The sequence below is a fragment of the Papilio polytes genome, unplaced genomic scaffold (assembly GCF_000836215.1).
Source record: "Papilio polytes unplaced genomic scaffold, Ppol_1.0 DF820622.1, whole genome shotgun sequence".
NCBI classification, from domain to species: domain Eukaryota; kingdom Metazoa; phylum Arthropoda; class Insecta; order Lepidoptera; family Papilionidae; genus Papilio; species Papilio polytes.
The window spans coordinates 2,234,989-2,248,034 of NW_013528582.1; the positions used below are offsets into that span (position 1 = coordinate 2,234,989).

At 37.4% G+C, this 13,046-nt stretch overlaps 2 protein-coding genes across 6 annotated transcripts in view; one reads left to right on the forward strand and one right to left on the reverse strand.

The window, feature by feature from the left end:
• LOC106110497 (chromosome-associated kinesin KIF4-like) overlaps positions 1-4,178 on the forward strand; it is a 12,046-nt gene extending 7,868 nt beyond the window's left edge. The window contains exons 13-19 of one of the 5 annotated variants that reach the window (XM_013292346.1): positions 296-540; positions 1,081-1,206; positions 1,428-1,616; positions 2,027-2,254; positions 2,575-2,630; positions 2,703-2,985; positions 3,587-3,613. In XM_013292346.1, coding sequence (XP_013147800.1) covers positions 296-540; positions 1,081-1,206; positions 1,428-1,616; positions 2,027-2,254; positions 2,575-2,630; positions 2,703-2,985; positions 3,587-3,592 — 1,133 coding nt within the window. In that variant the 3' untranslated portion in view covers positions 3,593-3,613. The other 4 variants (XM_013292348.1, XM_013292349.1, XM_013292347.1 and 1 more) reach the window with 4 other exon arrangements.
• A 521-nt stretch (positions 4,179-4,699) lies between these two features.
• LOC106110501 (chromosome-associated kinesin KIF4-like) lies at positions 4,700-12,801 on the reverse strand. The gene is made up of 19 exons (XM_013292355.1): positions 12,226-12,801; positions 12,009-12,107; positions 11,743-11,934; positions 11,414-11,573; positions 11,123-11,334; positions 10,882-11,044; positions 10,279-10,804; positions 10,025-10,213; positions 9,764-9,937; positions 9,294-9,497; positions 8,934-9,088; positions 8,260-8,408; positions 7,765-8,009; positions 7,036-7,161; positions 6,540-6,692; positions 5,856-6,083; positions 5,108-5,166; positions 4,945-5,021; positions 4,700-4,790 (listed from the first exon to the last, which is right to left on the reverse strand). Exons 1-19 carry the CDS (start codon positions 12,464-12,466, stop codon positions 4,786-4,788), a joined length of 3,357 nt encoding a protein of 1,118 aa, XP_013147809.1. The 5' UTR covers positions 12,467-12,801; the 3' UTR covers positions 4,700-4,785.
• Between the last annotated feature and the right edge of the window lie 245 nt (positions 12,802-13,046).

Consider the following 13,046-nt stretch of genomic DNA (forward strand, 5'->3'; position numbering starts at 1 on the left):
GGCCGGCAACGCATCTGTAGTTCCTCTGGTGTTGCGGATGTCCATGGGCGTCGTTGACCACCTTTGTGTTCCCGCCGCTCGTTTGCCCCCTACTCTTATAAAAAAAAAAAAATAAAAGAAATAATTCATAGCTTTTTAATAGGTGAAAGAGAATTATTTCAGCTGAGTAGTTTATGGGTTATTCCAAAACATATAAAAATTCAAATCTTTCCTTTTTATAATATTAGTATACCATAGATTGACATAAGCACAAAATATTTTTTTAGTTATATTGTTAAAATTCATCTCTTCACAGAGAATAAAGCCCGCACTCAATGGGACAACATACAGTCGATGTTGGAAGCTAAAGTAGCTCTCAAATGTCTATTTGAGTTGTTGGTGGATACGAAGAGAGATCTACAGAACCAGAGTGAGAAGGGATACCAGTCCAGATACGAGGAGGTGAAGGAGGCCTACGATAGACTGGCCGTGGAGTTTGAGAATTGTAAGACTGAATACGATTGGGAACTAGCCAAAGTGAAACAGCAAAGTGAGGAAAAGGTCCGTTTTCAACTTTGATACTTTAAAAAAAACTTTAAACTGTATTTTCCATACGTATTCCGCTTTAGCTATAGAGAGATGAAAGTGTATGCAGGCTTTAGGTATTTTTGCTAGTAATAGTTAATATAGATTCACTGGCGCCAGTTAGTGTCAACATTATGCAAGTTGAATGCCAGCGCAGTCGTTGAGCGCTGCTGTCCAAGTGTGAGCCAGTAGTAAACGCTGCCGAAAAGCAGCTGGGATAATAAACTATTAGTTACTACGTCGCCAACAATAACTATCGACTATTATAGTTTACACTACCTGTTTCTCGCGACTTTATCCGCGTGGAATTTAAAAAAATAAAATAATAAACATAGCCTATGATAACGTAGCTTTTTAATGGTGAAAGAATTTTCGAAATTGATCCAGAAGTTTTTTAGTCATTTTAATACATGTAAAAATCTGAAAATACAAATCATTCCTCTTTGTAATATTACTATAGATATAGATATTTGTAGTACCATATGAAGTTTTACGAAGATGTCTTTTAATTTCCAGTTGCGAGTATTGCTGGCGTTGCAACGCGGCGTGTCGGTGCGCGGGGAGAAGAGCGAGGCGTGCAAGCAGCTGCAGGCCGTCATACAGTACCAGCAGGACCGCCTCGACCACCTCGAGATCGAGAACGTACGTAAAAACATCATCAACACTTGACGATATATAATACTTGAGGATCGCTGACGACTTACTTATTAAGTTAGTTAGATAGTTAGTTAATTATTAAATATTCTAAAGGAGGGGCTGTGATCTTTGTTTAACAACTCTGTTTCTTTCAGTTCATGTAAATCTGGTTTATTTAAATTTGTTGTCCAATGTAACTAATTATTTAGGAACCCGTTTACTTTCAGAAAAAGTTAGCAGATGAACTGGAAGAATATCAATCTAACAGTAGAAGGGGAAAGAAGCGGAACAAGACCAGCACAGAACAGAAGAAGATAGAACATACTCCTATCCCTGTCACTGACGAGGAAGATGATGACGAGGATTCGGAGAAGGACCCCGATTGGAGAGCCACGCCATTGTTCAAACGTATACAGGTACCTTTTATTAATATTATAAATTATTAATGCGAATGTTCTGATGGATGGATGTTTGTTAATAATTGCCTAAACTACTGTACGAATCTCGATGAAATTTGTCATAGATGTAGAGAATAGTCTGGAAGAACACACAGGCTACTATTGTTTTTTTTTAATACCACGCGACCGGAGTCGCGGGCGAAAGTTAGCTTCGTATAAAGTCATCTTGCGAGTTACGGCAATCATCATAACAACTTGAACTCTGGACACTGTAGCTCAAACTATAGATTACGTACTTTCGTTCTAAGATTGGAGAAGGTTTTTAACCCAAGATGTTCTACTCCTTTTCCCTTGTATCTTTCCTTAATCATTGTTTGACTTAATTGGACTTATCGTGGTATGCACCTATCATTCCTGTCTTCTTACAGGCTCAACGCACTCGCCTAAAGATGAATTTGACTGCCAACGAAGCTGACACGTCGCGGGCGACGAAACGCAGCAACGAAGGTGTCCCGCACTGCGCCTGCCGCGGCTCTTGCTCTACCAAGATCTGCGGCTGCGTGAAGAGCGGCGTCGGCTGCGGCGCCGTCTGCCGCTGCCAGCACGCGCTCTGCAAGAACCGCAACCACACGCTCGCCGACGACAAGGAGAACCAAGTACGTTGCCACGTCCATTTCACACCTGTCAGTCGCCCAGCACACCTACATCACACCTGTCAGTCGCCTAGCACACCTACATCACACCTGTCAGTTGTCTATGACACCTACATCACACTTGCCAGTTTGCTATGACACCCATATCACACCTGTCAGTCGTCCAGCACACCTGTCTATTATCTAGCACACCTACAACACACTTGTCAGTTGCCTAGGACACCTACAACAAACATATCGGTTGTCCAGTTCATCAGTATTAAAATCCAGTATTGTGGTTTATTTTTTTAACTTACATTTAAAGAAATATCTTTCTTTTTCAGCCGACAAGTTCCGACGGCGCACAGGACACAACATTTCCATCATTCTTTGACAAAAGGTGAGTGTTGTTACATTGTCGTATGTTGTCTGACACCCTCCTACTTAGCTCTAAGGCTTTGAACGTGTTTAGATTTGAATCGTCACAGGAATTGAGCGAGATTTCACACAAGCAAAAGATAACGAACGACAAAAGTCCACAACAAAGTGGACGACGGAATGGTCTGTTGCCGCTTTTGTCTGAGCCGAGAATGAAGAGTGTCAAACAAAAGCAGCGATGGATGCTCTCGTTGCTGTTATACCACGCCTGTGTGGCCCCCGTGTCCACTTACTGTGCAGATAATATACTACAATACGGACTGGATTTGGCCACTTATAATGTCGTCGGCAACATCTTGAAATTATTGATTTGGCAGGTTAAATAAATTTCTCCACGTATTGCCGAACTATGCCCTTACTGTCTTGATTTCTAAAGCGTTTTGATGTGTTGTGTATAATCAAGAGGAAATTTTAACGCGAAGATGTTGCTAAATGTATTAAAATGTAATATTTTCTATTTAAGGAATAACGACATTGACAAAATATGTAAAAAGCTATCGGGCGCTTGGCAAATATTCCAAAAGACGTTTTAGCGCGAGTTGTGTAAGTGCATAGTTCTGCAAAGCATTTCTTATCACATTCATTGTCTCATGTATGTAGTTATTTACAAATTACTGAATTTTATTATGTAGTTTGTGGCAAGATCTGATATGCAGAACTATGCCTGATGCTTGTCAAATTTGTTGACACGTTTTTTTATTCCTACCAATGTATTTGTAACTGCCAACTGCCTTATTCACAAACATGTTATGGACATAGTGTTTTTAATAGGAATTTAAATGTTTTAATGTAAATTAGCACACAATGTTATAATATAAAATAGATTTCATTATAGTTAATAGTATGAAGATCGTAGATTGTATAGTATTTAATATAATAGAAATCGTAGTAAATATTATGTTTATTTTCTTTTTCCAGAGATAACTTCGATGCGACGTACGTCAAGAAAAAGAAATGTTTCTTCTTTCCTGATGAACAATCAAATGATATATAATAAAGGTTAGTTTTTATAATCCATAGCTAATAATAAATATACTTGTAAAAAAAATAATGATATACGTAGTTCCTAAATATTATATTTTTGCAAGCCAACTTTTTCTCCTTATTTTATAGTATATTTCCAATTGATTATAATGATTAAACTAACGAGATTTAAAAATATTTCCGTGTTTGCTTGTAGATAGGCAGTGTCAGACAAAATAAGTTTGCACACAGATAATAGACAATATGCATATGACGCCAAACTAAATCATTTTATTTTTATTGTTTTTCCAGACTGAACAAATGCCGTCAATTGAATTCAAGATGATTTATAAGTTTATTTTTTTGTAACAATGAGCTTATTTAGTGTTAAGTAACTTATAATATACTAATCTTAGTGTAAATTAATCGTAGATATATGTAGATGATAAATTTTATTCCGTACCATATGTTAAACGTAATAAATTACGTATATAATGCTGCAACATCATTTGATGTGGACCATTTTATGAAATTGTCTAGTGAACTTGTGAATAAATTTTAAATTTATTATAATTGTTGTTTTTTTACCATTTCCACAATCACATCCTTTTAATAAAACAATCATGACAGGCGTGAAGTGGGAGCAATTCTGCGTTTCGTCTGATGATTGTGGTGCCGGAGGCCTAATTTTAATCCCTTTCCAATCTTTTCTTAAAAAGAAAATATGTGAACGAAAAGCGGATTTATGGGTGGAGAAGACGCAAAAAAGAGGAAATACACTATTATTATGCGTATCCTCTTTCGTCGATTAAGGGCAGGCAACGCATCTGCTATTGCGGATTTCTGGGCAGTGGTCAATTCGCCATTTCGGCGGATTCAGGTGGCCGCTTGCTCGTTTGCCACCTTATATTATAAGGAAAAATTGCAGAAAGAAAAGATTATAAAGATAAATAGCGTTTTTATTATCAGTCAACTCAGGGAATTAAACATGACAATAGTATGTTTGATAAACCGCAAAAGCTTATTCAATATTTTATTTACCTACCGAATAAAAGACAAATCGTCAAAATAAAAACTTCAATTATATTTTTCCATGAAGTTAATGCTTAAAATAAAAAGAATAAATTAATTTTTACATTACAGTCTTCTTGTCATCAGTCTGAAAAGAAATTAATAATTATTAATAATGGATGTACAGATATCCGAATGTTAGTAATAAAATAAGAACTAGTTATTACAAGTACACAAGATAGAAAGAGATAGATAATAGATTGTCAACTCAGTCGTTTTTAATGTATCTGTTTCAAACTCACCTTTATTAATTTCGTTCTGTTCGTCAGGGAAGAAAAAACACTTCTTTTTCTTGACATATGTGGCTTCCAGACTATCCCTGAAAATGAAAATTGCAGTTTAGTAGAATTAAAAAGCTTGACAGTTAAGAGAATTTTGTTTGTTAAGATTCTTGTGTCTACTGACCGGTTATCAAAGTACGACGGCGGGGTGATGTTCATATCTGTGTTTTCGGGACTTGAATTCTGGAAGAGAAAAGCAGAAATATAAGAATTTAACATTTCCAGGCTTTTATTTTAGTTTATATATAATAGCGGTGGTGACTTATAATATGCTGGTTTTAGGTTAAAATCCCACGTATAACGCTCAAATTTAATATGTATATTTATCTAACGTTATTACTGTGGAAAATTTTGTGATGCAATCTGAAAATCAGCAGAGAAATTTAGTCATATGTATGAAGTCAATCTGTGTTGGGTCAGCATGATTGACTATAGCCTAGTCATTAACTTACTAGTCAATAGACAGGTGTGATGTGGGTGTGATAGGCAGCTGACAAGTGTGATGTAGGTGTCATAGACAACTGACACGTGTGATGTAGGTGTGATGGACGCCTGACAGGTGTGATGGACGCCTGACAGGTGTGATGGACGCCTGACAGGTATGATGTGGGTGTCATAGCAAACTGACAAGTGTGATGTAGGTGTCATAGACAACTGACAGGTGTGATGTAGGTGTGCTGGACGACTGACAGGTTTGATGTGAGTGTCCTAGCAAACTGACAAGTGTGATGTAGGTGTGGTAGGCAACTAACAGGTGTGAGGTAGATGTGGTAGGCAACTGACAAGTGTGATGTAGGTGTGGTAGGCAACTGACAGGTGTGATGTAGGTGTGCTGCGCGACTGACGGGTGTGATGTGGGTGTGGCAACGTACCTGGTTCTCCTTGTCGTCGGCGAGCGTGTGGTTGCGGTTCTTGCAGAGCGCGTGCTGGCAGCGGCAGACGGCGCCGCAGCCGACGCCGCTCTTCACGCAGCCGCAGATCTTGGTGGAGCAGGAGCCGCGGCAGGCGCAGTGCGGGACACCTTCGTAGTTACGTTTGGTAGCGCGCGCTGTCTCCGCGTCGTTCACTGACCAGTTCATTTTAAGTCGAGACCGTTGAGCCTGAAACAAATCTTACTGATATTATAAAAGCCGAAGTTTATAGTAATGTTTGTTAGTATCTCCGAAAGAACTTAATTGTACGCGACTAAATTTATCAGAGATGTGGATGTATTTTTTAATCCTTTGGTAATTTTATTCAATTTTTTCACGCTAAATATCATGAAATATGTATCCTAAACCGAATAGTAAGTGTAAGGCTTTTTGATAAAAAAAAAGTATCATTTAAAAATATACTATTACTACGATTGTTGACATTCTACATAACAAGGAAGTGTTTTTTAGCGTTATCGATTATGATCAGATGATCAAATATGAAGTAGGGGACTTTAAGAGTAAAGTGAATAAGTATTTAAGTTAGCGTGTGCCCTCTTTCGTTTCATGACTCAACATTAGGTAGGATTGTGGTCAATTGCTAGCGTAACAAACATAAAATATAGTATAAGGAAACCATCATACTTGTATCCGTTTGAACAATGGCGTGGCGACCCAGTCGGGGTCCTTCTCCGAGTCGACGTCATCATCAGCGACAGGGTACACGTGCTGCTTCTTCTGCCGCTTGCCATTCACATACAACGACTGCAGCTCCTCTAGTTCATCCGATAACTTTTTCTGAAAAATAACACCATTTTGTAATGCAAACACTACTTTTAACTAATAGGCGTAGCCAGATCTAGGAGGGGGAGATTAATGATCAAAAGGAGGGGACTAATATTTTTTTTTTATATTCTTATTCACTGTAATAGAATACTTGTTTAGTGCAAATATACTGGTGACAGACATGTTTTTTGTCATAAAAAATAGATGAAATAGTTAAGCGCGGGATGCGTACGAAAGAATATGTATTAGATTTTATAGCAATTATTATATATTTTTAATTATTACTTTACCAACGTAATGTGGTTTTTTGGCTGCCGATATCAATTTAATACTGATTTCCTTCGCTTTTACGTACGTTTTCAATCTCGAGGTGGTCGAGGCGGTCCTGCTGGTACTGTATGACGGCCTGCAGCTGCTTGCACGCCTCGCTCTTCTCCCCGCGCACCGACACGCCGCGTTGCAACGCCAGCAAGAAACTCACCTGATTACAACATTATTTGTGTAAATCACTTTCAAAATAAATGGAATAATTAAAAAGTAACTATTCCCGTGCGGCTTCACCCATACTTTGTTCTATTCAAATGCTTAAATGACAACAACTAACAAATACCATTACTAAGGCAATTTTGTTTCTTTGCAGTCTTGTGTTTTTTCCTTTTCATGCATAATATTTTTTTCTAATTTAACCTCTCCCAAATTAAATAGCGTGAAAACAGAAAGGCCTGTCAGAAATATAGGGATTCTCATTAAGAAATAAATCATCAAAAACATGCTATGATTACTTAAATCTTGCATAACAAAGTGCTTTTTATTATATATAGGGTAACTCTATCTACTTTTTTTTTGTTTCGTTGTGTTGTTTTTGTGTTATAAAGTGTTAAGCTGCAAATATGATATGGTTTTAGGTGCATTATGTTGTTGTTCCCAAAGTTTGTTTCGCTGCATTTGTACTCATTATATTACACATCCGAAGGGGTACATTGTTGTTACTATATTTAGATGTTTGTATAATGTTTGTATAATTTAATTGCAATAAATAAATAAATAAAAAAGTGAGGCAGAGAGATAATGAGCACTTTCTTACCTTCTCTTCACACTGCTGTTTTACTTTAACTAATTGAGCCTCAAGCTCAGTCTTCCTGTTCTCAAACTCTACGACCAGTCTGTCATACTTCTCTTTCACCTCCTCGTATCTGGACTGGTATCCCTTCTCACTCTTGTTCTGTAAATCTCTCTTCGTATCCACCAACAACTCGAATAGACATTTTAGCGCCGCCTTAGCTTCGATCATCGACTGTATGTTATCCCACTGAGTGCGGGTCTTATTTTCTGAAATTATTTTATATTTCCTCTTTATAATATTAGTATAAACAATACTAGCTGATGTTCGAGACATCGTCCCCGTAAAATTAAAGAAAATAAAGCCTATGTTACTCACTGATAACATAGCTTTTTAATGGCGAAATAATTTTTGAAATCAGAAAATTTGAGTTATTTAAAAAAAAAAGAAAAACTCGATTTTTTTTCCTCTTAATAATATTAGTATAGAAGTATACGTAGATATGCTATTCCACCTTACCTTGATCAGCAATTAACATCTTCTGCTGCAGATCGGATATCTGCGCCTTGCGCAGCGCAAGGTCGTTCTCCAGCTCCGCCAACTTCTCTCTGTTGCCCTCATCCTCTGGATTGTTCTTGAATACCGCTATCTGTTCTGTCACCCACGCTCTGAAAATGCACTTACTATGTTTCACCTTCTCCCAGTTGGCGAAACAATATATAATTCAAAAGTAATGTAGTAAATCCAACAGCTGAATAGTGAAATGACAATTAAATTTGACAGCGTCTTAGTTAAGACTTTTAATGGTCTCGTTTAAACGCTAAATCACATTAATATTAAATTTTGTAAGCAGCGCTTACGGAGGAAAGTGTACATTGTGGTAAACTCGCTTCAGAATTCGGCCGTAAGTCATTTATTATCTATGGATTTATTTTGAAAAGTAGCCTGTCCTACAAAATTGTTAATTGTCTGATAACAATCCAACGTGTAAAATATAAGACGGAAATATCGGATTTTGTTTCTTTGTCTGACAGTGACGACATTTTTAAGCTATGTGAGCCTATATCAGCCGGTGGTGGGACAGGCCCTTAGTGTTTGAATTGCGTTAAAATGTTTAAATCCCCTCGCCACCCCTTTTAGACCATCGATTTAAATTGCGGGTAATATTTCATACGAATTAGGAATTACATTACCTGTATTCCATTAGTTCATTTAGCGATTTCTCAGCTTCCACAATACTGAGATGTACTTCAAGTTCCTGTTCAATGTACTGCTGGATGGCGCCAGTTTTGACAATTCCTTTGGCGTTGCGTTTCATGTTTGATTGTTTCTGTCTGTCCAGAGCTTCCTGATAGAAACAATGTACGTAGATTAGAGCAATGGTGAAAGGACGGTGGAAGATGTGAAATGTATTGTGTATGTGAGTGTGTTGTGTTGTGTTGTGTTGTGTTGTGCTGTGCTGTGCTGTGTTGTGTTGTGTTGTGTTGTGTTGTGTTGTGTTGTGTTGTGTTGTGTTGTATTGTTGTGTTGTGTTGTGTTGTTGTGTTGTGTACCTTGAGGCGCTTGTTGACGGCGACGGCCTCCTCCATCTTGCGCTTGAGCACGTTGCGCTGCTTCGCGTGCAGACACTCCATCTTCGCCATCGCGTTGGCACGTTTCCTGTCTTCATTACGTAGACGCAGCATTGTTCGCTCGTTATCAGCCTTCCATTTGCGGAATTTTTCACTCTCTTCACGCATTTGTCTTATTATTTTAACCTGGAAAATGGTTAGTAGTCTTTGAGTAAATCTTACTAACATAACAAATGCGAAAATTTAGATGGATGTTTGTTTGTAGCCTAAACGACTGAACGGATTTCGATTAAATTTGGCATAGATAATATAGTCTGGAATAACACATAAGTTACTTGTTTTTTTTTTAAATACCACGCGGGCGGAGTCGGACGGACGGAAGCTAGTGTTACTATAAAACACAAGATTTTCTGTGGCAAAAGGAGTGTGAAATCTACATATATAAAGCCTACCTTATTAGCTTTCATAGCTTGCAATTCAGCATTAAGTATGGCGATCTTGGCTTCGTTCTTTTCCTTTATTTTGATGATGTTTGCAAGCTGTTGGCATTTCTTCTTCAGATCAGATATCTCCGTCTCCAAGGTGGACAGCTTGGTACGAAGGTCATCTTGTGTAGAGTTCCTTGTCTGTAAAAAGTTTCACAATAAATTCTATCATTATTTATTACTTATTTTGTTATGCAAATAGGTCACATAGTTTAGACTTTACAATACCTTAGTCTGTTTCAGCTGCTGCATGAGTTCGTCTCTTTCCTTCTCTAGTTGATTAATCTTCTCCTCATTTTCTTTTAAGTTATTGTGGCTTTCTATAACATCTTTATTACTAGCCAATATAGCTTGAACTACAGAAGCTTTGATAGCCATAGCTCGATTTAACTCTTGCAATTCTTGATTCAATGCCACCTGTAAAGAAAAAGGTCAATATTTTTGTATAGAATTAGTATTACAGGTAATTAATTTAAGTTTACCTGTCCCATTGCTCGTTTCTCCTCCTCTATGGCAGCTTGATCTTCATTTAGTGGGACTCCATCATCCACTTTCTCACTGTCATTCTCTTCTTTAATATAAGATAGTTTAATCTCATGGTCAATTAGTTCTTCATTAGTCTTCATATTAACGAATTGTAAATCCTCTAACCGTCCCTTTATTTCTTTAAGATAATCAACAACACTCGTCTTTTGTTCATCATCAGGGACTTTGTCAGTTGTATTCAAATTATCTATAGTTTGATTGCATTGTTCTGTCAGTTCATTTAACTTTCTTTCTATCTTATCTTTAGCAGTTTCCGCCAGTAGCGCCTTTTCACATAAATTCGTGTTCTCTATCAACACATTGCTAAGATGCTCAGTCATTTGCTTGTGCTTCTTCAAAAGATCCGCATATTTTGCTTTTTCCGTTTCTAATTCTTCTTTTATATGCTCATCACCATGTTCAGTGATGGTCGGCAGTTTTCCTACCAGCTGAAGTCTCAGTTCATTCACCAAGTTGTTTAATCTGTAATATAAATGAGTTATAACAAATGACAGGTGCATGTTTGAGTGTATGAGCTGGTGTATGAAGTGGTGTATGACCTGATGATCTCCGCGGCCTTGGCGTCCTGGTTGATGACGGGCTTGTTGCGGATGCGGCGCGCGCGGTCCGCGTAGCGCAGCGTCGACACCGTCTCGTCCAGGTTGTAGTCGGCGGGGCTCACGCACGCCACCATCATCGTCAGCGAGTTGCCGCCCAGGCTGTCTGCACAGCGTCACACAGAGTCACACAGAGTCACAGAGCGTCACACAACATACACACAGCATCAGATACACCACATACCTTGCAGCAACCTCGTCAGCTTGCTGTCTCTGTAGCTGATGAAGCTCCTGTTGGTGCCGTCGCCCAGCGCAGATATCACGTTGCCCAGCGCCAGCAGACCTTGGTTTATCTTTACACCTTCTTTAAGTCTTTCACCACTTGCCTTAGTCTTTTTAACTCTCTCTGATCCAGCTAAATCCACAAAGTGAAATTTCGAAGTAGTTGCAAGGTTTCTAGAATAGATTAGACAATTTTATTGTGAATATAAAGAATAAAATAAAAGAAAGTATATTTACATGCTGATCCACTCACTTGTCAGTCTTACTCTCTTTAGCGACCACAATAGTGAAGACAGCATGACTTCTGCTGGATGCTTGGTTCATAGCAGTGGATCCCGTCACTCTGCCAATGGAACCCTTCTCCAACACACTCATTGTCTCCGCAGTAGAGGTTACCGGTAGCTCTGTGATACCTACAGGAAATTGAAAATCTAATAAGAACTGAACATACCAAAGACCAAATCATTTGATTAATGATTGCTAAGTCATTATACAGATAATGTGTATATCATACATTTAATAGTTACTAAGGGACTCCCTAACTGTATGTATCTCTGACTGAACTAAGGGACTTGTATTTACCTGGCAAGTGTACACCTTTGTTGATATCCTCTCTGATGTCAATGATGCTGTGTGCGCGCTCCTTGCCCGAGAGCAGGTCGTAGCACTGCTCCTGATATAGCTCCATGAATGAAACTGTCACTTTGAAACTGAACTTGGTCTCATTCACATCTATGAAGTCAAATATATCGGCAACTGCCAGTGGTATTATACCTAAAAGACATTTATTCTGATGATTAAATATTCCATTTTTGTCAAACAATTACCTTTTAAAGTTGGTGTCCTACCTAACTTTGTTGAATCACCTTCGCCTGAATAATTTGTTCCCATTGTGTATGTTTTTCCCGATCCAGTTTGTCCATAAGCTAATATTGTTACATTGTATCCTAAATAAACACATTAAATTAAAAAAAAAAACACATTATAAGAAATTACAAGATTAATTTATTAGCAATAGTTTAAGTAAAGAATAAATAAATATTTCATTCATATAAAATTATGTACCTTGAAATATTTTTTCAATAAGTCCTTTTACTGCAGTATCGTAAAACTCTTGTTGTGTGATATGTTGTGGAAATACATAATTGTATGTGAATGCAAGGTCTTTTATTTGAACTTGGGGCTCCCCAGTAACGACAGATATACATTCATCGCATCCACGTTTTATTTCTTCGTGCATTAAGGGCCTAATTCTCAGAGCCACTTGGACCGTATCAACGGTACTTTTATTATTCTCACAATCCATCTTTGTAAGTTTAAAATACTCGAGGTGTTTGTCGTTATGTTATAGTCAAAATCTACATACAACAATTACAATTTTCTTATTGCTGTCAAATAACTCCATTTCACTGGATTTTATGTCGATCGGTTCAGTATTTTGTAAAATTCGGATATGTGAGTAAATACATACTACGTTAATTCTGTTTTCGTTTATACAAAATGTAAGATGTCGCTTTATAAAATAATGTCTGAAAAGGAAAGTTAAAGATACTATACAAATGATTAGATCATTTTGCACTTATGATTTAAGCACAATGGTTCTTAAAGCACATTACAACTTTAACAAATACTTGAAACATATTCGTAAAACAAGTTCAAACTTTTAAAATCTTAACGGATCGAGAAGTTAGAAAATGAGTTGATAAATGTCAAAATAGTATAAGCAAAGAGCAAGAGTTGGGTACATGTAAAATAATTCATTATAGGTTCGTGAAAGATAAACCCTACACGCATAAAATATTACATTCATTTTGTATTTCTTTAAATATACCTGATAACTCACAATTTAACTTGATGCAGGTATACCTTAATATAAACATTTATTT